Genomic DNA, 24536 nt, shown 5'->3' on the forward strand with positions numbered 1-24536 from the left:
AGCTAAAGGTCCACGTACAGTAGAATTTCAACCAAAGGATAGACGCCGAGTAGTTGTAGTGCCTCGCTGAAATTGACACATCCTTGCAGTTTAAAGACAAAAAGGGCGGATATACGGTTGTAAGTGCAGTTGTAGCCAATTCCCAAGGTAAGACCAAACATCGACAAAAAGCATAGCAAGCTGGCTAGCAGCATTCGAGGTTGTTTCGACACGAATATGTAGCCTATTTTCGTATGCATTCTTGACGCTTTTTAGCAAGCTGGCTGGCAAAGCTTCTGCATTATTAAAACACTAGTTTCCCATATGTCCACCTACTACTGGACTGCAGTTTTTTTTAAACCATGTGTGTATCCCTGTGTCGTCGTTGCGCTGTACTGTAGCTACCTACTTTGCTAGCAAGTCAAGTTCATGTAGCTAAAAGCTTTCCATATAGCCCAACATTTGGTAGTATACAGAGTTTCCTCAATGCCTAAGCGATATGACCCGAAGACTTGGGACAGGTGCATTGCACGATTCGCACATGTACCTTGGAAGTCCAACAGCTGAACAGTGACGGTTTAGGAACGTCCTGACACACCCTACTAGACAGACAGATATATGGATAAATAATATACTTACAAATTGTATAGATTATATAGATGAGTATATTCTTCTACATTTGATAATGTAGCTCATAACTCCACTGTAAATGAAAACCAATTAACATTCTTGCACTCTCTGTCCTCACATCTGTATAAACACACACACACACACATTCTCTCTAAGCCTCTGTCTCTCTCTCTCTTAGTCTCTCTCTCTCAGCCTCTGTCCTTCTCACACACATACAGAGCTATGTCGCCATCAGTGCGTCTGCAGGAGATGATCCGGGTGATCCGAGGAGCTCGGACACAGGGAGAGGAGCGGGGCGTGATACAGAGAGAGTGTGCTGCCATCCGAGCCCAGTTTAGACAAGCTGACAATGGGGGTCGCTCTCACAACCTCGCAAAACTCCTGTACGTGCACATGCTGGGCTACCCAGCCCACTTTGGTCAGGTAATGTCATGGTAGCATGAGGGAAAGAGGCCTTTGTTTTACCCTCCATAATGCTTCTGTGAAGAACAGTGTAATTCATGCATCTAACCATCTGCCCTTGTGTTCTTGTATCTTGTGTTTGAATCAGATGGAGTGTGTCCGCTTGATTGCCAGTCCCCGCTATAATGAGAAGCGTGTGGGCTACCTGGGTGCTATGATGCTCCTTGATGAGAAGCAGGACGCAAGTCTGCTAATCACAAACTCCATTAAGAAGTAAGGGCATGAAATACTGAGACTGTTACAAGTCATTCAAACATAGGAAAATTCTAACACAGGCAGATGAAAAAACGTAGCCATCAGACAGGAAGTTTGAAGAAACGGCTAACCAAGCAGATGTCATTTCTTGGCTGTGTTCAGTAATTGCTGCAACATATTTTGTCTGTAGAACAAATACCAGGCAATGTGTTGATACACTTTGAGGAACCAGGATTCCATGAAGCTATGACTGATTGTCTCCTGTCTGTTGTGTGTTTGTGTGCCAGTGACCTGTCCCACAGCAGCCAGTATGTCCAGTCCCTGGCCCTGTGCACGCTGGCCTGTATGGGCTCAGCTGAGATGTGTCGAGACCTGGCCCCGGAGATCGACCGGCTCCTCAGAGCGTCCAACTCCTACATCAAGAAGAAGGTAGGCAGCACCGACCAACACTGCCTCTTGCCTTGATTATCTTCTGCTTAGCATGTTGCTAATGTCATTCCAGGCGGCTCTTTGTGCTGTTCACATAGTGAGGAAAGTACCAGAACTAGGAGAGCTGTTCACTCCCGCCGCGCGATCCCTGCTGTCGGAGAAGAACCATGGTCAGTGCCTGTGTCTTTATCCCCCCCCCCCCCCCCCCCCCCCCCCCCGGCATCCCTGCGCTCAGCATGCTGTCCGGCTCTCATGGTTGTTTCATGTGTAGGTGTGTTGCACGGAGCTGTGATCCTGATCACGGAGTTGTGTGAACGGAACCCAGAGACCCTGGAGCAGTTCCGGAAGGTGAGGAAAAGCACACCAACGCCAGTGTAAACACGCATCGTTTTTTTTCCATGTCGTCGCCTCACCCGCTCCACCGTGCGCATGCGTTTGTGACCTAGGTGGTACCAGAGTTGGTTCAGATCATGAAAGGCCTGGTGATGTCGGGATACTCTCCAGAACACAACGTTGCTGGGATCAGTGACCCTTTCCTGCAGGTCAGTACGTCAGTCAGGCTCCAACCAGCCGAGGAGACGCTCATCTCACCTCCATGCAATAAAACTCATATTATGCTAGATCCAAAACAATCTCTTTTTCTGTTTTCTCTCCACCTCTAGGTGCGCATTCTGAGACTGCTGAGGATCCTGGGTCGAAATAATGACCTGGCTAGTGATGCCATGAACGACCTCCTGGCCCAGGTACTATAGTAACACTCACCGACACGTCCCTATACTGGAATGCACCTATAGTTTGTGACCTATGTTAGCTGTGCTAAGGATGTGGAGTCAGATGGCTGAGCGGTGAGTGAATCGGGCTAGTAATCCGAAGGTTGCCAGTTCGATTCCCAGCCGTGCCAAAATGACGTTGTGTCCTTGGGCAAGGCACTTCACCCTACTTGCCTCGGGGGAATGTCCCTGTACTTACTGTAAGTCGCTCTGGATAAGAGCGTCTGCTAAATGACTAAATTATTCAGAATGTTGCGCTTGGACATAAGCGTATATGGATGATTTGACACACAGGTGGCCACTAACACAGACAGCAGTAAGACTGCAGGCAGTGCTGTGCTGTATGAAACTGTCCTCACAGTCATGGATATCAAGTCTGAAAGTGGCCTTAGGGTGAGTGGCACAATGCTAATAATAACTACAATTCATTTGATACTGTACATCGTATATTGGATGGTGTACAGTGATGTTGCATATTTTGAAGGTGTACTTTCGTTCTGCTTCCTGTGTGGCAGGTTCTAGCTGTCAACATTCTGGGGCGGTTTCTCTTGAATAACGACAGGAACATTCGGTTAGTGTTCCTTGATTTGTCTCCCTCTCCCTCTTATATCTCATCCAATCAGCTCAGTTTACTTTTTTGAAGCTCATTGGCTAATCTCACAGGTGATTTCAAACAAACAAACCTCACTGGTTCTAAATCAGTCTCAACCATCTCTCTTGTCATAAGACTGTGACAGATGGGTATTGTTACCCACAGTGAAAGTGTTATCAATCTCTTTTTTTATCAGGCGGTTTTGAAGCCTACAATTTAAAGGATTTATCACTATAAGGATAGTCCAGCAGGTTAGTGGGGTCCTGGTGGGAGTTCACATCTTTGCCCCAGTCAGCAAGAAAAATGACTGTCCCATCCATCTTTCTATCTCAGCCTGATAGTGTGTCTGGTCTGATGCAGTCTGATGCATACTTTTTAAGTAATGGTGTTGGGAAATAAAATGCTTATGGTCACCATAAAATAAAGCTGACATTTTAAACATTGAAACATCTTTGCCCAAAGAATAAAGGCATTGAAGCTGTTGAAAACGGGATATATGGGCTCCCACTCCCTGGCTGTTGATATGACCAGTGTGTGACACATTGCTAAAATCCTCACATTGCATCAAGCTTCATTCTTACTGGCTGTCTCTGTATTGATCCGTTTATTTAATTACAGATACATTTCCATGACCTCACTCCAGAAGATAGTGCAGACGGACCACAATGCAGTTCAGCGCCACAGAGGGACTATAGTGGATTGTCTGAAGGACCAGGATGCTTCTGTGAAACGGTAGTGTGAAGGGCATGTAGGGGCTCAAAATGCAAATGCTGAACAGTAAAAAGTGATACATAGAATAATGAAGATATGAATTTCTTAGTTTTTCTGCTTTTGTTCCTCCCTAAGCCGGGCATTGGAGCTATCTCTAGCCCTGGTGTCAGCTGTCAACATCCGCTCTTTGATGAAGGAGCTGCTCCTCTTCCTCTCTAGCTGTCCCCCTGAGCTCAGAGCCCACACCGCCTCAGGCATCTTCAATGCTGCTGAGAGGTACTCACTGGCCACCAGGAAGCGGGCATGTCTGTGTGTGTGTCTGTGTGTGTGTGTATAGACTCTGTCACAAATCTTTAGTATGGCTATGATTTGGTCTCTGTGACCACCTGGCTGATGTGTTGCACTAAGCACGCTGGCCTGAGCTCCATGTCTGTATGTGTTTGTTATATGAGTCACGGGCAGCCCTGTCTGAGTCACGGGCAGCCCTGTCTGAGTCACGGGCAGCCCTGTCTGAGTCACGGGCGGCCCTGTCTGAGTCACGGGCGGCCCTGTCTGAGTCACGGGCGGCACTGTCTGAGTCACGGGCAGCCCTGTCTGAGTCACGGGCAGCCCTGTCTGAGTCACGGGCGGCCCTGTCTGAGTCACGGGCGGCCCTGTCTGAGTCACGGGCGGCCCTGTCTGAGTCACGGGCAGCCCTGTCTGAGTCTCGGGCAGCCCTGTCTGAGTCACGGGCAGCCCTGTCTGAGTCACGGGCAGCCCTGTCTGAGTCACGGGCAGCACTGTCTGAGTCACGGGCAGCACTGTCTGAGTCACGGGCAGCCCTGTTTGAGTCACGGGCAGCACTGTCTGAGTCACGGGCAGCACCACTGAGCGTGTTTCTGTGTCCCTGTCAGGTATGCCCCCTCCCAGCGCTGGCACATTGACACCATCCTGCATGTCCTCACCACGGTAAATACTGCCACTGTGCCATCATACCGGAGTCTGCCCCTACCTGGCGTTTTCGCTGGAACTACTTCAAAATCCACTAATGTTGAGCCCCTTGATTAAGCCCTCCTCTGGACTTAAACAAGTACAAAAAGAGGGATATTTTCACTGAAAGGGCTCAAATTACAGACACTTTCTTCAATAGTGCAGGATTTAGCTTTATTTGTGTCTGGGAAATGGCCGGCACCCTGCTAAATGTGACTAACAGTCAACCCTGCTCTGTCCTCGGGGGTCCCGTTGAAACTAGGTCGACTACATTCTTGCCTCTGTGTGCCGTGTCGACAGTTTGCATGACTGTAGTCTCATCTCTGTCAGGCAGGGGGTGACGTAAGGGACGAGACAGTTCCCAATCTGATCCAGCTAATCACCACGGCTACCGAGCTCCACTGCTACACTGTTCACAAGCTGTACCGGGCTCTCATCACAGATATCTCACAGGTAGGGGTGTCTGTTTGTCCATTAAATCAGATATTACAGACACTTGATCAGGCTAATGTCAGGATCTTTGTTTCTTTTTTTATTTGTGCGCAATCAGCAATCCCTGGTGCAGGTGGCGTGTTGGTGCATTGGAGAGTATGGAGACTTGCTTTTAAGAGGGGAGTGTGAAGAAACAGAACCAGTTCAGGTACTTGAACAATAAAGAAATGAAGGAGCTTCCAGTGAAATTAACTAGCTATTCACTTAGTCCTGGTCCCAGATATTCTGCCTTGTAACATGCGCTCCCAGGATCCAGACCTGTACTGAACTCAGCAATATCTATCTTCTTCTCACCGTAAGGTGACAGAGGATGATGTCCTGGACGCCTTGGAAACGGTACTACAGTCGCACATGTCGGCCGCAGCAACCAGGGGCTTCGCTCTGACCGCGACCATGAAACTAAGCACACGCATCACACAGAACGTTGAGTAAGAACCATCGTCACTCTTTCGTATTATGTCTCTTTCAAGCTCAGCTCTATGAAATAGGACAAACAGAAAAGCATTTTCAGGGTTTTTTCTCAAGTCTTGCTTTCCAACTAATGCTGAAATAACTCAATTTCTGCTTCTCTCTCTCTTTCTCAGTCGGATCAGGAGCATTGTCAGCATATATGGAAGCTGTATAGACGTGGAGCTCCAGCAGAGGGCAGTAGAGTACAATGCTCTGTTCAAGAAATACGACCATATGAGGTAGGTCTAAACTGCTAGTGATATAGACTTATTGCTTGACATGACACTATTACAATACAGACAGCACAACATTGTTGCATGTCTGTGCTTACAGGGCAGCTGTCTTGGAGAGGATGCCAGTGATTGACAAGAACTCACCGGGTCATACCAACGGAGAGTCAACCGAGGGGACCATGAAAGAGAGAGAGTCGATCAAACTCAAGCAGGGGGAAGCAGTGTTGATTCAGGAGCCGACCAACCAGGTAAACACTGATGACAAAGATGCCAGGACCAGATAGTTGTACATGTAGAACACGAGTCCTAAAACATATCTATGCTTAATGGTTAAATGGTGGTGGGGGAAAGTGCACAACCTACGAATAACCTTTTTTTCTCTCTCTGAAGGTGTGTGATTTGCTGGACTTGCTGGGTGGTACTGACACCCTTCCCCAGACCAGTCCAGCACTGTCCAGTACTGCACCAGACTCGGTCAACAACAGTGCTGGCGTTGGGGGAGATTTATTGGACCTGCTGGGAGGACTGGACCTGATGAATGACAAACTGGACCCAACACCAGGTAAAACACACACGAGGGTGTGTGAATGAGGCACTGGGAGACTGGCTGCCAGTAGAGTCTGTGTGGTACACAGTTTGTATTTATGTGTAACACATTTGTATTTATGTGTAACACATTTGTATCTGTGTCTTTTTTACTAGCGCCTAGTGTCACGGTGTACGATAAGAATGGTGTGACCCTGAAACTACAGTGTGACAAACCGACAGGCACAGGACTGACTGTGACCCTCACTGCCACCAATGCCACTGACAATGACATCTCTAGCTTCAGCCTACAGGCAGCTGTGCCCAAGGTCAGTTCTCCACACTGGTAAACCTCTACACCCTGCCAACTTGTGGTCCTCTAAGAAGGATTGTCTTGCATTCCCTTTGCCTACTAGAAGTTCTAGTTGGGTACTGTGTATATTAGAGGACAATTCTATTTGTGGCGGATCACTGTGTGACTTCTTTCCTTGTGTGTGTATCCCTGTGAATGACCTTTTACTGTGTGTGACCTCTACTTGTCAGAGTGTCCAATTACAGATGAAGGCTCCCAGCGGGGACGCCCTCCCTGCTCGAGGCTCCGGGCAGGTCACTCAGACTGTGCTTCTCAACAACCCTAACAAGGTCAAGTAGGGGCTGGCTTGTCTCCTATGCACGCACGCACGCACACACACACACACACACACACACACACACACACACACACACACACACACACACACTCTGACATTACTTTTCTTTTTTCCCCCCAGGTCAGTCTAAAGATGAGGGTCCGTGTGTCCTACACTTGTCAAGGCTCCGTCTTTCAAGACACAGTGCAGATTGACTCCTTCCCCGGTCCTGCCTGGAATTGACAGCTGTCAATCAACTGTGACATAAAAGCATGTCAAATGATCGTCCACCGGCTTGGTATCTGACAGATATCAGTCATTGACAGAGGGGGTGGGGGGGAGGGGGGTCTCTCTGTCAAACAATCCTTCTCTACACTACAACTTGATGATAACCTGTCAATCCAAGTTGATGTTTTTCAAAAGATTCTAAATCTGTTCTCTGTCTAAACGGCTGACTTTCATCTACCAGTGAATCTGTCAGTTTGGCAAGGAATTTATATACAGTGGCTTTTCAGAGACTAGGTACCTTCATGGTCAGCTGAACCCAGTGTACTGTATAGTTTTTATCCTGGTCGGTTGGATAAATGGCATTACAACTATGTTAGGTCGGGACTAGCCAGAAATAATGAATTTGTTCTGGGAATTGTGCAATCATGTGTTCCCATGAAAGGGTAATAAGAGCCAATAGGCACCATCTAATAAGAGTACCTTTTGTCGTGATTTGACAGAGCTTGATAGGCAACAGCCCGGTACTTCAAAGACCTCTGGCCGTTACACCAAGCCCTAGACATTTGTAAAAATTGGTAAAATACTTTAATTAAAAGCCATTAATAGAAAAACAACAGCGATCACCAAGCTCTCTAACTGGTTGCTTACTACAATAAAAGGTTCACTAAATCATATTTGAGTATTGAGGGGGCAGGGCTGGGGGGTTCACTTCTGGACCCTATGCCTTATCCTACCCATGTGGATCACGGTTACAGTTCCCGCTGGTCAATGAGAGCCACATTATCAGCATTCCCAAACACTACGCCTTATCTGCAGTTGTGATGATTTGTTCTGCTCTTCTCTCTGAAGGGTGCTCTAACATCACTGTGCCACATCAATTTAGAAGCATTTTATTGGTTACAATGCACCTCACACTCATTCTAGCCCATGTGCACACTGTGGAACGCTTTTAGCGTCACTGAGGAATTTGAAAAAGTGAACACTTCCCATTGAGGGTTTATAAATGGCAACATGACCTTGTCTGCCTTCTATTGGTGTGCTCTTGTTCTCCCTTTCTCTTCCTACCTCTTCCTCACCTTTCAGCTGCTTGTGTCTCCCTGTGCCTGACATCTCAGGAGCTGAGGTATTACAATGTAATATGTGCATTATCAACTTTATTTTGAGGTGAAAGTTGTTTTATTTGTGAATATTGTGCTCCCAAAACCCCTATTTTAATGACACTGGCAAATCTTATCAGTCTTGACTTGTGTTATTCCATTAAAACAACATCATGGCAAGCAGTAAATAAAGTTTTGTTTTGTTTTCTCATTTGTAAATATTGGTATTTACGGCCTAGTGTGTGATGTTATAGGCCTATGGAAACAATAAAGGCCTATAACTGGTCAAGACATTTGCACTGTATTGACTCCCCAACATCACCTTTAAGGTTTGGGTATTAAAGCACAACGGGGACTTCTACATAAATGCAAACTTAGGTTTCATGAAGATTATTATAAAGATTATTACTGAGTAAGGACAGGCATGTGGGCAAATAAATACACACCAAAAGTACAAATAATCCCTTTCACAAGGAACAGGATTACCCATCTTGTGAGCTAGTTTCTGAAAAAAATGATTATGCAACTTATAGAATACATATGGCTGTTTTGGGTGTTGTAGGTTACCTACCATTGTGATGTCTGGCTTTCTGATTGATTATTTTGAGAAATTCCCAGTGCATTTTAATGGCACACTGTTATTCTTTAGTGGCAATTTCCACAAAAACAGTACAACAATTAAACGATGGAAAAGATCATTGAGTTTGTTGCGTGCATTGCTTTAAATTCCGTCATGCATCATTTGTAATAAAAGGTTTTCAAAAATAATTATTTTATTGAAAAATTCAATTGACACTGTAATCAATTGTGTTAATAGAAATGTAATAATTTACTCATCACAAAAAGTAATCTTTATATTTTATTCACAAGCAACAGATTTTTAGTGCTGTTCAAACTCTTGTACTGCTTGCTCACATACACTGTTGGAACATCAATGGTTACAAAAACATATACACATGAACTGTAGCACAGTCCTTTGTTTGCTTAGACATGAGAGCAAGGATTTTAATGCCCCAGTTCTGTGGGAAATTTCTGCTCTATGTCATAACATGGTGTGATGATGACAATCTAAAGTTGGCACGTAGCACATAGCTGATAACTAGCAGGTATGGTGTAGTCTGAGGCAACAGCATATAAGCCCTCCTCTGAGTGCGAGGACCAGATGCAGCACTGACCCTCCCTGGATCTTGTAGTCTGCAGCTGTCTTCTCATCGTTCCTGAGTGTTATAGAGTAGAAGAAAAAAGGGAAAGGGTAAATTGGAAGTGTTGGCGTGAGTACAGAGTACATATGATGCTACTTCATCTTAATTGAAGGTACAGTTACCCACGCACATCTGTTTTCCACTGTAGATGAGCCTTTGCTGCTGAGGTGGGATTCCTTCTTTCTCCTCCACTCTCTCTTTAATTCTTTCCACCTTCGTGTGTATTAATGAAACAAATTGAGTGACATTACACAGGGCACATGAATAACCACATTATCACTGTGAGGTAGGTAACAGTGTCAAATGTCAGGCTGATTATGATTCCTAATGGAAGCTGTCCAATAATGTCGAAACATTAATGCATACTGAGAAATTCTAGCTGTGTATACCTACCTTATCTGTTGGCTCAATATCGATCTCTATTTCTTTACCAGTGAGGGTCTGCAACATTAACAAACAAAAAAAGTATTAAAAATGATACGCTACAAAAATCGAGCTGTTGGTGAAAATAATGTTGGTCGAAACATCAAGCCGAGCTAGCAAGCTAGCTGCTTGCTAGTTAATGTGTGCTAATGTCTGACACAGTCTGCAGGACTTTCGACTTCGGCAAATAACTAGCCTTACCTTGACCTTGATCAGCATCTTGACTGTAGCATAAAATACCTTCAATTTTACCTGAAAATGTGTCGAAGAAAAACGAGTTAACAGGCTAGCAGTTCAATATAAACACCAGCCAATCGCTAGTCGTCTGATTCAATTCCGCTTCCTGTGTGAAGTTGTAAACCTTCCGTATACTGTAATGTAAGACAATCGTTCCCATAACGCTCCATAATAATTCAGATCAATAAATGTAGCCGCATTATCATTAATTAGTTCCTGTCGCCTCATGCATGCATAACGACATGGTTGTGTACATAACGACATGGTTATGCATGTCGTTAAGGCCCCCCCCTACACACACACAAACACACATGTTAATTGTTTGACTAATTGTCCAATTAGTTTATAAGTGTGGTAGTTTCAAGCGTTCATGGATTATTCAGTCATGGTAGCTTTTCTTAAGCAGGGTGTAATCATTTTTGCTGTTATAGCAACGTTTGTGAACACAGGTACCACACATAATGTTTAGCCCAGACGTGACTTTTTAAAACCTTACTACTTTGTGTGATTCAGCGTTGTTAAATTTATTTTCAGATATCGATGTAGACTGTGGTAAAGACTATGTCACAGTTAAATGGAGGGTCCATCCAGACCTTGTCTCAAATGCAGCACGTCTTTTCCTTGGAAATTGCCTTCCATCACAATTTATTGTCCTGCCTACTGGAGGCGAGGCCATCTTTATATACAGCCTAAGTGACTGCAAGTTCAAAAGATTGGTAAGGTCTTCGTAAGAATTGCCACTGTCAATGTTATTGCATTGTTGGATCTTAATGACCCTTGTGCCCCCTTTCCACAGCTAACTGGAAATCGTGTCATCTATACAAACCAGTTGACATACAGGCCTTATGGAAAGCCTGAACCTGCTGTATTCACATACCCAATTAAGTGTGTTTATAATGGGTAAATATTGGCAGTATGAATGAGTCCCATCAACGTGTATTGTGAACATAATTATTTACCAACTCTTGACATCCCATAGAAAATGGTTTAACCCAACATCCTTTGAATAGATCAGAAGAGTTGGACCCTCGCTTCTTACAATCTGCTTATGGTAGTGTGAAAGGTAATGGAGAACTGGTCTTTCACATGGGCCTTTTGAATGGTGAGTGCAATGACATCTCCTCATGGAAGACAATGGCCAAATCAGAAAGAAAATGTCAAGTGCCCTTAAGGTTTTCCTTTCCCTGTAGAAAACCTAACGGCCATGGCTAGGACTAATGTCATCCTTCGTGGCTCCTTCATCCCCATTTGGGCAGCTGTAGAGCAGGGTGACCATCAGCCCTTGCTGCTGCTCATGGATGAGTGTGTGGCTGCCTTGACAGCAGAGCTGCAGCCCGAGACCCAAGTGTATCCCATCATCACCAACCATGGGTATGTAGCAGGCCCGGGGCTAGAAGGGCAAACCGCCTGTGCCTTGTAACTTGAATCCTTGTATCTCATCCAGTGTTAATCAATGAGGGAAATATATTTTCTTTGCAGTTGTCTTGTAGATGGCAAAGCTGAAAGATCTAAGTTCCTTTCCCGATACCATTCTTCTGCCATCGTGCTCTATCTGAATTCATTCAAATTCGATATGGGACAAGAAGTGAGTATTATTAATCTTCATTTTTTTGTATATTTATGGGAAACTGATGTTTTAAAATGTTCATACCCCAGGTTTATATTCACTGCAATCTTGTTGCATGGGATCCAGAGGAGCTTAATGAAAGCAGGAAGGCATGTCATTACGTAGAGGAGAACGAACAGTAAGCATTATTGTTTCTTTAGAAAATGTTTGCGTGTGTATGTAATGTGTAGATTTAATTTCCAATACTGGTCCAATTGATTGTACGAGTATGAAACATGTAACCTCTGCTTCACAGATGGGAGCTCCTAGATGATGTGCTGCAAAGTTCTCTTTGCAACTGTTGTGACTCGAAGTGTAGTTCTCGGCTAAAAAGAGGTGTTCCATCAGGTACTTGATCAAAACATTTTGCACTTTGGAAATTATTTCAAATCATGAATCCCCCCCACCACTAATCAATGATTTCTCTTTAGAACCTCAAGGCCTGGTACAAAACTCTGTGATTGGGCCACTCATCATTGTGGAGAACTGAGGCCCAAAATCACAACACATCAATGTAGAGTACTATTAGCTTGACTGAATTGAATAACTAGGCAACAAACTTGAATGCAGCTGGAAACATTACCTTAATACACCAGGATTGGCTGTTGATCTTTTTCAACAGCATGTAACAGTTGTATTGTTTCTCAATAAAGGCTTGACATTTGAAATTAGTGTGTGCGTAAGAGTTCATTATAATCATAAACAATTTCTGAACAGATTTCTGTTCAAAAGAACATCCTACTCGGGGGTCAATTATAAGGCCAATATTATCAACTTGAATGTATTATTTCTGTTAAATGGACAATGCTTGAATATTTGATGCCAGTCATTTCTCAACAAATGCCTGATGTGCCAAGTGTGCAAATGCAACACAAGAAATTCCCCTAGGATCAATTAAGTATTTCTGATGTCAGAACAAAGTCTACTGATGTCTTCTGGAATTTAAGGAATTAGACCTGCAGGAAACACCAAAATGTGTTGGAATTATACAAAAAGTTCAAGTATGTCAGAATAAAGCTTTCACTAATGCTGAGTACACACCACGCCACACAAAATCGGGCTGATTTTGGTCCGATTTCCCCCTCCCGACAATCCTAGGTAATGTCCTGATTATCTACAGATTACCTAATCAGGTTGTCCCTTGGTGTGAGGTGTGTGTGTGGGGGGAACCCCAAGGACAAACACCACACACTATAGGAGCAAAACAGTTACATCTAGGATTTTTTTGTCCATGTTTGTGGTTTCTCACATTTTGAAAATCTTAAGAAAATCTTTGTGTGTACCCAGCATTAGGTGTTGGAAAAGATGAGTCCTTATACTTTGGAAATGTGCAATTCCAGCTTCCACTCCAGATAAATGGAGCCACTGATGATAAAGTTACTAATTAATGTAATTGATATAGTTTCTCTCGGTTTCGTGAATTATTCTGATTTGTGAGTCTAGTTGATTAGCTTGTTCTCAAATTGGTCATTAATTATATGCAGCTGATGTGCATTAGTGCACTAATGTCACAGGTGTCAGGCGTTACGCTTAATTCCTAGTTGTCTAATAAAAAGTGAGTAAACTGGCGTAACTGAATGTTAATGTTTGGTCATCATGAGTGTCCTTGTTGCAGTGATGCTGTTTTTGGTTCCTGCTGTTGCAGTAAATGAAGGTAACAGTTTTAAGTATCCAGGGAAAGAAATCATGGACAGCAAAGCCATTGCTTTCTTCAAACAGTAGAATCCGACATTCTTGATTAACTGTGCTAATTTGTTCCAGACATCGAAGTAGACTGTGGACACACTGAAGTTACAGTAAGATGGTCAGACCCAAGATCCCAGGTGGAACCCTCTCTACTCCTACTGGGTACCTGTTCACCCAACAGTTTATATGATGGGAAAGCTGTGTTCCATGTTAATCTCGAAGACTGCAACTTCAGGAGAATGGTAGGAGTTGGTAAACTTTTAGTTATCTATCTGCATGAATTCATGAAAATGTTAATTACATTTTGCATGTTTTTCAAGGTAACTGGAGACCAGCTGAGCTTTCTGAATGATTTGACCTATATCTATGACCCGGCCTTCTCTCAACCTGTGGTCTGTGCCTATGAAAGGTGGTATATGTGAATGATTAGATGTTCAGTACTCCACTGAATGATATGGGTTCGTGACCTATATTTTGTGCTTTCAGGCCTAGTGACTGGTTTCCTCCATTATACACGCCAACATTTAACACCTATGGCTATTCAAATTTGGCTTTTCAAATGAGACTAATGAATGGTATGTATAACCTCCTTTAATAAAAATTAAAAAACATGATTTGGATTAGAACACTCCTGGATCCCTTTTAATCTGTGTTCTGTAGCTGACTTCACAGGTCCAGCTCTGTCTAGTGCCTACCCCCTGGGCTCCCTCATCCCCATCATGGCTGCAGTTTACCAGAGTTCCCATCAACCCTTGCTGCTGCTCATGGAGGAGTGTTTTGCTGCCATGACACCACAGCTGCAGCCTGATAGTCCAGTATACCCCATCATCACTAACAAGGGGTATGTTGTGTGGGGCACTGACAGACAAGAGGGATACAAATGCTGCTGCATGCCCATGAATGTAGGTTTGTCATGCATCTTAACCCCTTACTATTTTGCTGCCTTAGATGCCTTGTGGACAGTAAAACTACAAATTCGAGGTTTCAGTTGAGGGCAAGAACCTCAGAAATGCATCTTTCGCTTCAAGCCTTCAAATTTGCCCTTGGAGAGGATGTGAGTAGCACAAAGTATTTCTGGAGACTGGGTGGTATCCAGCACTTACTAACTTTTAAATTGCATTTCCTCAGGTGTATATCCACTGTAAGCTAATGGCCTGGGATCCTGAAGGACTTGACAGCAGCAAAAAGGCTTGCCATTTTGTGAAGGGGCATGGGTAAAAATATGAATTGCCTTTTGTTCATATTGTCTTCAGTTAGGCATGGTAGGTTTTAACACTTGCTCATATTTTATTCTGTACTCCTGACCTTGGTATTTCACAGGTGGGAGCTACTTGATGATCCTGCTAGAAGTAACTTGTGCCGTTGTTGTGACTCGCACTGTATGAACAGGAGGAAAAGGGGTCTAGCATCAGGTACCGCTTTAATTCTAATTTTAAGTTCTTTCAATTTCTCAGACCATTTTTAAATTCTGTATTGAAATATTGGTATACTCACCTCCTACAGGACTTGGGGTAATGAAAAATACTGTCCTTGGACCACTGACCATCATTGATGGTTCAACCCCTTAAGCATTTACCAAGGTGTGAGCTGTATCTTCAAGTTAAGATCCCGATTGTATATCAAAGCAGACAATGTTGCTGTGTAATCAAACCTTGGTGCCTTCATCTGCTGACCATGTTCTGGTGGAATTTTTTTCTTAATAAAATGCTTAACTTTGACTGACTTCGTCTTTGCTGGCAACATCCTGTTTTCCTTACCTGTAGGCAGAACTTTGTCAAACTTGTTTTTCATTCAGAAGAGGCCTGTGAACAGGACGGCCAACGGTACACCATCCAGATTATGTAGCAAACTCGTAACCTGACAATATTCCACAATAAAATTCCTCACAATTTCATAACTCTGTGCGCATGTCACCAACCATCATTTCAATGTACACCGAGGCAACGTTTCTTTTTTTTATATATATATATATATATAAAACGTTTACTGGTTTGCCATTTGTCAGCAATTTGCTTGCTAGTCAGTAATTTAAACGGTGTTGTGCACAGCATAGAACTTTTATTACAAGGGCTAGCTACCGGCGAGACTACAGCTACAGTAGCTGCCAATAATAATACTTAGCTAGCCTAGCTCTAGTGCTACCAGTGTGACCGTTGGCTAGCGAGCCAGGCATGAATAAACCAGGATACTGTGGATACGCCTTGTTAAAGAAACCCAATTGTTAGTTGCCTTATCTAACATACGTTTCTACAGCTAGCTAGACTATTTACTGTCGCTGCAGTGCTAGCTAATAGTACTGCGGAATGGATTGGTTCCATTGCAACAACTGTTTCCGAAGACAGGGAGTCCATTTCGCTGTATCCAGCTGTGGTCACATCTCCTGTGAAGGCTGCATTAACCCCAGTATGACAGTTTAACTCCTAAATACCGACAGCTGTAATTTAACTCTTGCTAAAACCTAATCACAATCCATCTTTCAGACGTGATTATCCAGATTTCATTCATTTTTTCTCCTCAGACCGGTGCACTATTTGTGGGGCAAGCTGTAATTACCTGCCCATTTCAGACCAGGTTAGTTCTTTCCATTTTAAAGTAGTAGTGCATAATCTGACGTATTGTTCCCTACACTGATCTTTATGCACATCTATTCTTGTTTCTTATCTTCATAATCCCCTCCATAAATTGGCAGATGAAGACTCAGGAACAGGTGTTTTTCAAGGACCCAGTAAAACTGATTCAGTCACGCCTGGAGCACATAGCACAGGTAGGCCTGACTTGGTTATAACAACTTCTATTGGATTTTACAGGCTTAGATTTTTACACACTATTTGATTGTTCACCATCAGATTGCTCTATTTCAACGGAGGCAAAAGGAGAGTGTGATTTCACACTTTAAACACAAGTCTGTGGAGCTGGAGAAAAGATTGAAAGAGGTCACAGACCAGTGCTACAGGTTATTTAGCCATGAACATTATTGCTCCTACATTCTTTTTGTTTGTCTGGTTAACCCCTGTAGGATCATTGTTTTAAAATCTCCCCTGTGTCCTCTCTGCAGACAAGTGTCAGAGCTGAAAAGAGAGAATGCTGAGTTGAAGAAGCCACTGTCTCAGAGAAGGGTAGGTTTAGCATCATCAGGCATTTCACTTGAACTAGATTGATGTTATGTCATTGTTGTTCACAGCGTCAGATGATGTGATCTCGGGAAATCAATTTACTCATCTTTCTCAGGTATCACCCGGCAACAGATTCCAAGTGAATGGGTAAAAACACAAATTCAAAATTAGACTGTCTTGTTTTATATTTATAAGCTATTGAGTAACTGCTGCATGTGCTTCCTCTGCTTCCTCAGCACTATTCAAAGAATGTCACTACCAATGGCTGTGACTTCCCCAGGTATACAATTCAATAGGATTAATTCAAATGGGGAATGTATTTAAGTTTACAAACAAGTGATGTTAAAAACATTTTTTTTTTCTTTTCACGCAGTCACTCCTCGCTCTCGAAATGTCATGTAAGGAAAACATGATCTCAAGGACAAACACCACAGACCATGTGTACACAGATTCATTTAAAAATTGAGGAACCCATAACATTATTTTATTCTGATTTAGGTGGTTGTATATCTAGACCTCACATTACCAGGGTACATGTTCTGGCCAGCTATTGTGGTGTAATTGATTTTACTCTTTAAACAGTGAACATGTGAGAGTATATTTGTCATAGAGGAATTGTGCATTCAGTCACCCAGGCTCAGCTGAGATTCAGGAGAGGAACAGAGACAGAAACCATAGACTTACCCTAACAGTGAGTCTTCATTTTCATGTTGTTAGCTTTTATTAGTGCAATGTCATGTTTTGCAATGTTGTTGATTTTTTTTAATAAAAAAGAACAACAGTTTCAACATTCCTTAACATATTTGTTTGTGTAGACTCCACCAGGTTCTGCTACTTCAGTCTTAAGCCTTAGCTCTCTTCACGATCGTGGATTTGGTGAGTTAAGGCTATCCACCTACACAGAACACTTTTTGGGGGGGGGGGAATTCATAAATTGAGTTCTTTTTACTTGTATACAGCCACACCCAACTCAGTCGGTACCCCAACCCGGTGAGAGATCTTAACATTATTATTTTGGTTAGTACAACAGGGGACTTTTTCACAGTGGTTTACGAGTTTCTTTTCTCTCTTCTATTCTCAGGTCTGAGCATCTGACTCCTAATATTTTCCAGTTCCAGTTCTTGACGGGTGCAATGCTGCAATCCCCCAGGCCTTCCAGAGGGGGCCAGTATTCAGGTGCCCATTTTTCTGTTATAAATTTAAAATGTTAAACCATACCAGTTACTTAATATATCATAAATCAAGAGTATATATCACAACACTGAATTTATGCTCTTTTAGTGGTGGATATCTGATCAGTTTTAAATGCAAGTTTTTTGTTTTTGTTTCAGCACCTTAAATGGGTAAAGAGCAACCCCATAGCAGTAAAATGTGGGAATGCTTCTCCAAAGACGTCTCAGTTTTTGTGGTCTGTCTTTACTTAGCATACACAAAGCATTCACTAATTTGAATATTTAACACTAGTTACGGTGGTCAAAATGTAGTTTCTTTGATTTGAAATATATATTTCCAGCTTTGAGTATCTTTTTTGGAGATTTTGTTTTACACATGAAAAGGGTTTCATATTTCTTGCATTCAAGCATCCAATCTAAATGGTGGACAGTAATGCATTGCCTGTGATGTGTTCACTTTACTACATAAATTGGATCACTTATAAAAAATGTGTTGGGCTCTGCTTGTAATTGTACAATTCAAGACCATTTTGACCAGCCAGAGGCCACCTCCTGCTGTTTGTGTGATGAACAGTTGCATACCCCCAGTGAGGGAACACAAAACTTTGACAAAATTAGATTCACGTCTTGTCTGGAATTTTTATTTTGTATGTACATGTTTTAAACTGTTCAGTGACACAGTTGTGCAAATGTAACATAACCTTATGAAAAGTATTACCTTACCATTTAATTTACATATGAAAACACAAGGATAACAAGTCTATACTCTCCTACAACTGAGACTAGAGGAAGACCTTTATTTTCCTACAACCTTTCTACATAGCATACTTGTATTAACATTTCATAGCTAATAAAATAACATTAAACACCAATGTAAAAATGTTGATTAAATACATGTACTGCTATACCTGAATGTGACAGTTGTGCTGTGTATGGCTGGAGATGCAAAAATGTGTATTATTGCTTTGGATTATGTTGAACAAACCCAATCCATTACCCGGTTCCATTGCTCACTCCCTACTAAAATAATTTATCTCAATTACACAGCGCACACAAATTAAACCAATCTGCCCACATATTTTGTTTGAATGATTTACAATGAATATGGTCATGTTGTACTTAAATAGAGCCTTGTGTAGAACAACACCTCAGAAGAATAGTGTCCAGGCAAAAATACATGTTTTGGATTAGGTCAACAAGTGCAATTCAAGCTATCCAATTACAGGTTGGTTGCAATCTTGTATGACTCATTAAGCCAGCACTGTCCTTCCACCACTAACATCTGGAGGTCAGCGCAAACTGCCCATAATTGTTAAGTCTACAGGCACAAAATCTGAAGTGGCAAGCACTCAAAAACATTACTTCATTCATTGGTTTGTGTCATCCCATAGGTAGAACAGCATGGAATTTTACTCAAAATTGAGAGATTAAGTGATTCAAGCTTTTTCCTAAAAAAGTATTTAATGAGTTATAGCAAATAAAACATGGTCTCCAAATTTCAAGTGCAATATGTTCATTTTAAAGGAGTTTGTGTGAATGTCCAGTGTGTTTGAAAAAATTATTATTGGGTCTAAAGGAATGATAACACACAGTGATCAGTCAATATCCTAATATGTTATATTACAGTTGGCCCAGCACATTTTCACACCCAGCTACATTTAAGTACCTATGGTCCAACCAATATACTTTGTCCTTACCAAAATACAATCCTACAATACTGCACTAAAATTATATTTAATGATGGAAACGTAAGTAAACTCAGAAAGTAGACTACAATAATCAATAAACAAACCAGTGTACTAGGTACTGCCATACCAACAGTAGTTCCATAGGCAGCACAAGCATGATTTCAAGTCCAAATATAGAATAACAGTGCAGCTATCATTCAACACAACCAACCCGAGCTCTGTCCTTGGCCTGGAAAGACTAGGGTCTTTTAAAAGTCACAAAACTCAGATTAAAGCAATACAATCCATCATTAATGCTTGGCGTCCAAAATGTGGCAAATGGAATATCCCATTATTTCCAATTTCTCCAGATAAGGCCTTTGCATATTTAGCCTCTCTGCTTTAATCAGTAGCATTGGATTTCGGTTCAGTTACAACTGCTTCCTGTGATGCAAACCAGTCTCGCACCTGCTGGTAGCTCATTCTGGACTTTTTGCAAAGGGAGTCCAGATCCTTCTCTTGAAGCACCCCAGTCAGGCGATAGTACACCTCCAGTGGATTGATGTCAGGTGAATCAGCAGTGGATGCAGGTGATGTTATGGCGCTAACTTGAGACTTTCGTTTACGGCCCCCTCCACCCCGAAGAGTCCCACTCAAACCATTGCTGTTGGAAACCCCACTGCCATTTTGTTGCATTGCAAGCTCAGCCAGGAATTGCTCCCGGACACCCTGCACCCAGCGTAGTTGACCATTTTTAACAGCATAACGAGTATCTCCAAACCACTGGATGACATCTGCTCGGGGCAAGCTTGTTAGCTCGACTAGCTGCGTGTAGTCCTCACTCTTTGGCCATTGGCAGGTCAGGAAGTGCTGCTTCAGTATGTCCAGCTGCTCCTTGGTCTTGCGTGGTCGGCCTGCAGGCGTTAGAGCAGGAGAGGGTGATGAAAGAGGACCGGAGAGGGGCTGGGCTCCATGTGAAGAATTGCCTTTGGCAGAACAAGCTGACTTCTGCGAGTTGTTAGAGAGATGTCTGATAGAGGGAGCAGCAGTCGGTGGTGGTGGGGTGGCAGATAGAGAAGGGGAGGAAGACGGGGAGGGGATAGTACCCTCCGATAGTTGCTGTGGAATTTCTGTCTCTTTGATGACCTTGACCAGTTGAAGAGGCCTTTCATCTTCGCTTTCGATCTCTGCCTCTTTAAACGTGTCTTTTTGGACAGAGGTCTCCTCCATGACCTCATCTCTCTCCACCTCCACTCCCCTCTCCCCAAATGCTTCAATGCTATTCGACAGGAAAGTCTGGAAGAAGTGAGAATCTTTTATCCCATTACTACGTCCTCCTCTTCCCAAAGCCTTACTTTTGTCTTCCAAACCATTTGGTTCAGTACGGACCTTGTTAGCAACAAGGGGAAGAGGTTGAAGCTGATGAGCCTCATTCTTTGCTCCCGTAACAATGGGATGTGGATAGCCCTGGGACACTCCAACCAAGCCCCGTCCATTTCTAAGCTGATAACGACTGTCGCTAAACCATTTGCGGATGTCATTCCGGCTCAAACCCGTCTCTTCCTGCAGACGCCTCAGTTCTGCTTCCGCTGGCCAATTCTCTACCAGGAAGCTGCTGCGAAGGACTGCAAGCTGAGCTTTGGACTTCTTGTAGCGCCCATGCCGTCTCTGTTGGGTAGAGGCATCTGAAAGGTCCACTGAGGTATCTACTGCGGTACTTCCGGGCATGTCAGCAGGGGGACGATAGTAGTACGAGTCCTCAGGGGGCGGGAGGGAGGAACTGAAACATGGGACTGTTTTGGCTGGTTTGAAGTGTTCTGGTGTCTCATATTTGGATTTCTTCTGAGGGACGTGAGGGGACAAGAGAATACCCTCTATTTGATCATTATCCTCTGCCTCTTTTGGAGACTCTTCAAATCCTTTTCTCTTCATCTTGTTCTCCCCCTTTGTCTCTGCGCAGTCGCCCGCCAGCTCAGGTCCAGCCAACTTGCGTCGCGTTTCCTCAATTTCCTCTGATGCCCAGCTGATGCCATATTTGATTCTCTGCACCATAAACCATACCTTGACTTTATCCAGTGGCAGTGCGCAGTGCCGGGCTAGGGCATTCACCTCACGGGATGTTGGGTAGGGGAACACATTAAAAGCCTGAACCAGCTCTGGGATAGAGTCTAGTTCACGTGTCTGGTCAGATTGTGTCCACACCAATTTCAGACCCTCTGACACCAAAGGCAGGCACACTACTGAATTGTGGTTGGTGCTGAAACTCACAGAACCACCTCTTCCCCCACTTGAATTGCTGTTTGCTGCACAGGATAGTCGTGTTTTTCCATTAGGGCTCGGTTGGTGGGATCCCTTTGAGGGGCGTGGCAGAGCATGTTTTTCAACACCTTCTGCCTGTATAACATCACTCTTCAAAGGTTCTCTCATGTCCACCGCTAGTCCTGTTTTTCTGTTAAGGTCACTGTATGTTGCCATCAGTGATATCACTGTCCGTTTCTTCCGTCTAGTGGAAACAAAAAACATGCACTTTAATAACAGTATTACAAGCTTTAATCAAATGATTCTATCTGGCACTCAAGGTCACAGATGTTTTTACGTTGAAGACCAATCATCAACAAATGGTGAGACATCAGTTATTCACACATTGGTTGAATGTCTTGTTAAGGACTTTCTTTAGCCAAAGTCAATTATGCAACAGCTGTTTCCCCTCCCCCTACTTCACACTCCAGTTCAAAATCTCATCACAAAACTGGTTGTATACTCTGTCCAGATTGAGCTCCCCTCCCCCCTGAAACCAAAGTGTGGTGACTGACTTTTGTTTTGTGAGGGTGGGGGAGTGGTTCTGGGGGTGCAGGGGCCTTGGGGAATGGGGGGCTGTAAGGAATCCATCACAGTCTCGTCTCTTACCCCTTTCCAGAGCTGGCTTTGTTCAGTCAAGTTCTCAGTCTTCAAAGGATGAAGTATAGCCTCTGTACAGAGACAAAAGTTGTGTTATGAAACTTTTATCAAATGAATATTGTATAGTAATCCCCAAAACAATGGTTGACAGATAAAACATGAAAGGCACTTTTTACATGAAATGCAGAATTTGTTTTGAAGCCACAGTGAAAATGTAATTATATTACTTAAAACTATGTTCTGACTGCAACAGGTGTAGCAACAATTGAAGAAACCTAGACGTATCCCTTGCCACAGAGGAGCACATCAATGTTTTATACTGTAGTTCTGTTTTTGAGTTCTAACCCTTAGAGACCACAGTAAGGAATGGACATTTGGTCAATTGTCAACACCTGATCCAATTTACTAATCATCGGACTTAGCCTATATGAGATATTGGAGAGACTGTTGGCCAATATATTTTAAATTAAACAATATATAACTTAGTATTGAAAAATCCATTAAACACTGATCAAACACTTGACGAATAGGCCATCCGTTGCCAAGATTAAGGCGTTTCACGTAATAACTTCGCTTAAAGGTAATTAAACTACAAAAACATATGAAGACCACCGGCACTCAATCAACTGTTATTTCAAATTCCATGTTAGCGTAAGCCTATAGTAAAATATATTAGATAATATTGATTTTCGGTGCCCACGACAATACTCCTCAAACGTCTTGTTCCTTTGTGGCGTAGCTACCAACTAAAATGGTCAAACTGCACAGGCGCACTCTCTCGGACACGCTTCAGTGATATATAAAAATAAACTTACCCGATTATAGGCTATGCCCCAGTCTTGTTATCGGATGTTGTACGCATAATACATGTAATTCCAACTGCTCTTTCTGAAACAGCTTAATGACTAAAGTTTGTGTGCCACAGCGAAACAGGGAAACAATACCGTCTGACCCTTGTCGCTTTATGAAGCCCTCAAAAGGATAATCGTCTCGGATACAATGATGCGAGACAACTAGAAAACTTTGTTTATATCTAATGCCTTCAGATTAAAACATAGGCCTATATCCCTATAATCTACTTAACGCTTCTCGTTAAATAATTAATATCCCGAGGCTGAACTTGATTTCCTCAGTAGCCCACTCTGTTCGGTCCGTTGTTGCTTTTGTTCTGAGTATTCCAAGTGTTTCCCCTGTCCGGCCAGATCGAGGCTAGGCGGACGACCAGGAAACTCACAGGAACCCCATCTCCTGAGTGACGGTAGCGAGGGTGTTCCATCCTATGCAAAGCAGGGCAGTGATTGGATAAAGGATGCGCCTGTACCAAAAAAGACTGGTCAACAAACAAGCCCCCTCCTTGCGTTCTTATGGGATGTGGTGTCACCATTTTGGAGAGGATTTTATATTTTTGTTGTTGTTTGTTTACTGCTATTTTATTATTTGTCCATTTTATTTGATGGTGCAGAAAATTATGAATAAGCCATTTTGACTTGTAACATCCAAAATTCCTCACCTGGGGATCAATAAACTGGTATCTAGGCTCTCAAGAACATCTAACAATTGAATGATTTGTAGCTTAGGATGTGTAACTTTCTAATGGTTACATTTTATTGACTGTAGGCCTACTTAATTACAGGCTAATATTGATCCTCACCAACCCATCCTGAGTTCATTGATTCTGAGTTAAAACCCAAGAGAACCACGTTGAACCACTCATCATAGCAATACATATTTCTACAGTAACTGCCTTTCAAAAGCTATTATAATCATAGTACCAGTACATGCACTTAACCATAACATAACCATACAGATTTGAAATATACTATGGTTGAAGACTAGAAATTGAAGCCCTGGATGTCTTAGGTCTTGTAATCTTGAAATGACTAATTGTGAGGAGGGCATGACTAGGTAGAATCAGTCAGCTGATCTACCTAAGGTCTGTGTTGTTTATGGTATCCCATATGGAATCAGAATCAGAATGGGATTTATTCGCCATGAAAGTTTGCACAGACAAGGAATTTGCTTTGGCAAGAAGGTGCATACAATAAACATATAGGGACCTAAAATTTAAATATGTGGACTATCTATACTAAGGTTACATAAACTAGCAGTACTAAGTGGAATTAGAACTAAATAAAATATAC

The 24536-nt window shown here is 42.8% G+C and overlaps 6 protein-coding genes across 6 annotated transcripts; 4 read left to right on the plus strand and 2 right to left on the minus strand.

Annotated features, from left to right (window-relative positions):
• The first annotated feature begins 1 nt into the window (after window position 1).
• ap1g2 (adaptor related protein complex 1 subunit gamma 2) lies at window positions 2-8680 on the plus strand. Its single transcript, XM_067253501.1, has 22 exons — window positions 2-147; window positions 766-1032; window positions 1160-1284; window positions 1554-1695; window positions 1769-1865; window positions 1967-2043; window positions 2142-2237; window positions 2358-2438; window positions 2760-2858; window positions 2981-3036; window positions 3676-3789; window positions 3904-4044; window positions 4662-4716; window positions 5068-5190; window positions 5288-5377; window positions 5530-5657; window positions 5814-5918; window positions 6013-6160; window positions 6303-6474; window positions 6615-6766; window positions 6981-7079; window positions 7208-8680. Exons 2-22 carry the CDS (start codon window positions 832-834, stop codon window positions 7307-7309), a joined length of 2403 nt encoding a protein of 800 aa, XP_067109602.1. The 5' UTR covers window positions 2-147; window positions 766-831; the 3' UTR covers window positions 7310-8680.
• A 557-nt stretch (window positions 8681-9237) lies between these two features.
• On the minus strand, window positions 9238-10365 carry nedd8l (NEDD8 ubiquitin like modifier, like). Its single transcript, XM_067253142.1, has 4 exons — window positions 10218-10365; window positions 9987-10034; window positions 9724-9806; window positions 9238-9608 (listed from the first exon to the last, which is right to left on the minus strand). Exons 1-4 carry the CDS (start codon window positions 10233-10235, stop codon window positions 9491-9493), a joined length of 267 nt encoding a protein of 88 aa, XP_067109243.1. The 5' UTR covers window positions 10236-10365; the 3' UTR covers window positions 9238-9490.
• A 273-nt stretch (window positions 10366-10638) lies between these two features.
• Window positions 10639-12530, plus strand: LOC136958849 (zona pellucida sperm-binding protein 3-like). Its single transcript, XM_067252965.1, has 9 exons — window positions 10639-10702; window positions 10788-10969; window positions 11050-11153; window positions 11264-11355; window positions 11444-11624; window positions 11733-11838; window positions 11910-11998; window positions 12116-12207; window positions 12291-12530. Exons 1-9 carry the CDS (start codon window positions 10639-10641, stop codon window positions 12347-12349), a joined length of 969 nt encoding a protein of 322 aa, XP_067109066.1. The 3' UTR covers window positions 12350-12530.
• A 925-nt stretch (window positions 12531-13455) lies between these two features.
• Window positions 13456-15263, plus strand: LOC136959185 (zona pellucida sperm-binding protein 3-like). The gene is made up of 9 exons (XM_067253447.1): window positions 13456-13513; window positions 13621-13787; window positions 13866-13954; window positions 14032-14120; window positions 14206-14386; window positions 14494-14599; window positions 14674-14759; window positions 14866-14957; window positions 15049-15263. The coding sequence occupies exons 1-9, from the start codon at window positions 13456-13458 to the stop codon at window positions 15111-15113; spliced, it is 933 nt and encodes a 310-aa protein (XP_067109548.1). The 3' UTR covers window positions 15114-15263.
• A 585-nt stretch (window positions 15264-15848) lies between these two features.
• Window positions 15849-17060, plus strand: LOC136958850 (RING finger protein 212B-like). The gene is made up of 8 exons (XM_067252966.1): window positions 15849-15948; window positions 16064-16116; window positions 16235-16309; window positions 16392-16498; window positions 16562-16661; window positions 16774-16805; window positions 16895-16938; window positions 17032-17060. The coding sequence occupies exons 1-8, from the start codon at window positions 15849-15851 to the stop codon at window positions 17058-17060; spliced, it is 540 nt and encodes a 179-aa protein (XP_067109067.1).
• A 1405-nt stretch (window positions 17061-18465) lies between these two features.
• On the minus strand, window positions 18466-23581 carry homeza (homeobox and leucine zipper encoding a). The gene is made up of 3 exons (XM_067253950.1): window positions 23211-23581; window positions 22405-22466; window positions 18466-22000 (listed from the first exon to the last, which is right to left on the minus strand). Exon 3 carries the CDS (start codon window positions 21970-21972, stop codon window positions 19900-19902), a length of 2073 nt encoding a protein of 690 aa, XP_067110051.1. The 5' UTR covers window positions 21973-22000; window positions 22405-22466; window positions 23211-23581; the 3' UTR covers window positions 18466-19899.
• Between the last annotated feature and the right edge of the window lie 955 nt (window positions 23582-24536).

Source organism: Osmerus mordax, chromosome 16, assembly GCF_038355195.1.
Source record: "Osmerus mordax isolate fOsmMor3 chromosome 16, fOsmMor3.pri, whole genome shotgun sequence".
Classification (NCBI taxonomy): Eukaryota; Metazoa; Chordata; class Actinopteri; order Osmeriformes; family Osmeridae; genus Osmerus; species Osmerus mordax.

Bases quoted from the DNA above. Each gene is read 5' to 3' on its own strand.
- ap1g2 (XM_067253501.1), top strand. From the start codon at position 832: ATGTCGCCATCAGTGCGTCTGCAGGAGATGATCCGGGTGATCCGAGGA. The intron at 4,717-5,067 runs GTAAATACTGCC...CATCTCTGTCAG, and splicing joins TCCTGCATGTCCTCACCACG to GCAGGGGGTGACGTAAGGGA. The intron at 5,378-5,529 runs GTACTTGAACAA...TCTCACCGTAAG, and splicing joins AAGAAACAGAACCAGTTCAG to GTGACAGAGGATGATGTCCT.
- nedd8l (XM_067253142.1), bottom strand. The intron at 9,807-9,986 runs GTAGGTATACAC...ATACACACGAAG, and splicing joins ATATTGAGCCAACAGATAAG to GTGGAAAGAATTAAAGAGAG. The intron at 9,609-9,723 runs GTGCGTGGGTAA...TATAACACTCAG, and splicing joins ATCTACAGTGGAAAACAGAT to GAACGATGAGAAGACAGCTG.
- LOC136958849 (XM_067252965.1), top strand. From the start codon at position 10,639: ATGGTAGCTTTTCTTAAGCAGGGTGTAATCATTTTTGCTGTTATAGCA. The intron at 11,356-11,443 runs GTGAGTGCAATG...CTTTCCCTGTAG, and splicing joins TCACATGGGCCTTTTGAATG to AAAACCTAACGGCCATGGCT. The intron at 12,208-12,290 runs GTACTTGATCAA...ATTTCTCTTTAG, and splicing joins AAAAAGAGGTGTTCCATCAG to AACCTCAAGGCCTGGTACAA.
- LOC136959185 (XM_067253447.1), top strand. From the start codon at position 13,456: ATGAGTGTCCTTGTTGCAGTGATGCTGTTTTTGGTTCCTGCTGTTGCA. The intron at 14,760-14,865 runs GTAAAAATATGA...GGTATTTCACAG, and splicing joins CATTTTGTGAAGGGGCATGG to GTGGGAGCTACTTGATGATC. The intron at 14,958-15,048 runs GTACCGCTTTAA...CACCTCCTACAG, and splicing joins GAAAAGGGGTCTAGCATCAG to GACTTGGGGTAATGAAAAAT.
- LOC136958850 (XM_067252966.1), top strand. From the start codon at position 15,849: ATGGATTGGTTCCATTGCAACAACTGTTTCCGAAGACAGGGAGTCCAT. The intron at 16,310-16,391 runs GTAGGCCTGACT...GTTCACCATCAG, and splicing joins GCCTGGAGCACATAGCACAG to ATTGCTCTATTTCAACGGAG. The intron at 16,806-16,894 runs GTAAAAACACAA...CTGCTTCCTCAG, and splicing joins AACAGATTCCAAGTGAATGG to CACTATTCAAAGAATGTCAC.
- homeza (XM_067253950.1), bottom strand. From the start codon at position 21,972: ATGGCAACATACAGTGACCTTAACAGAAAAACAGGACTAGCGGTGGAC.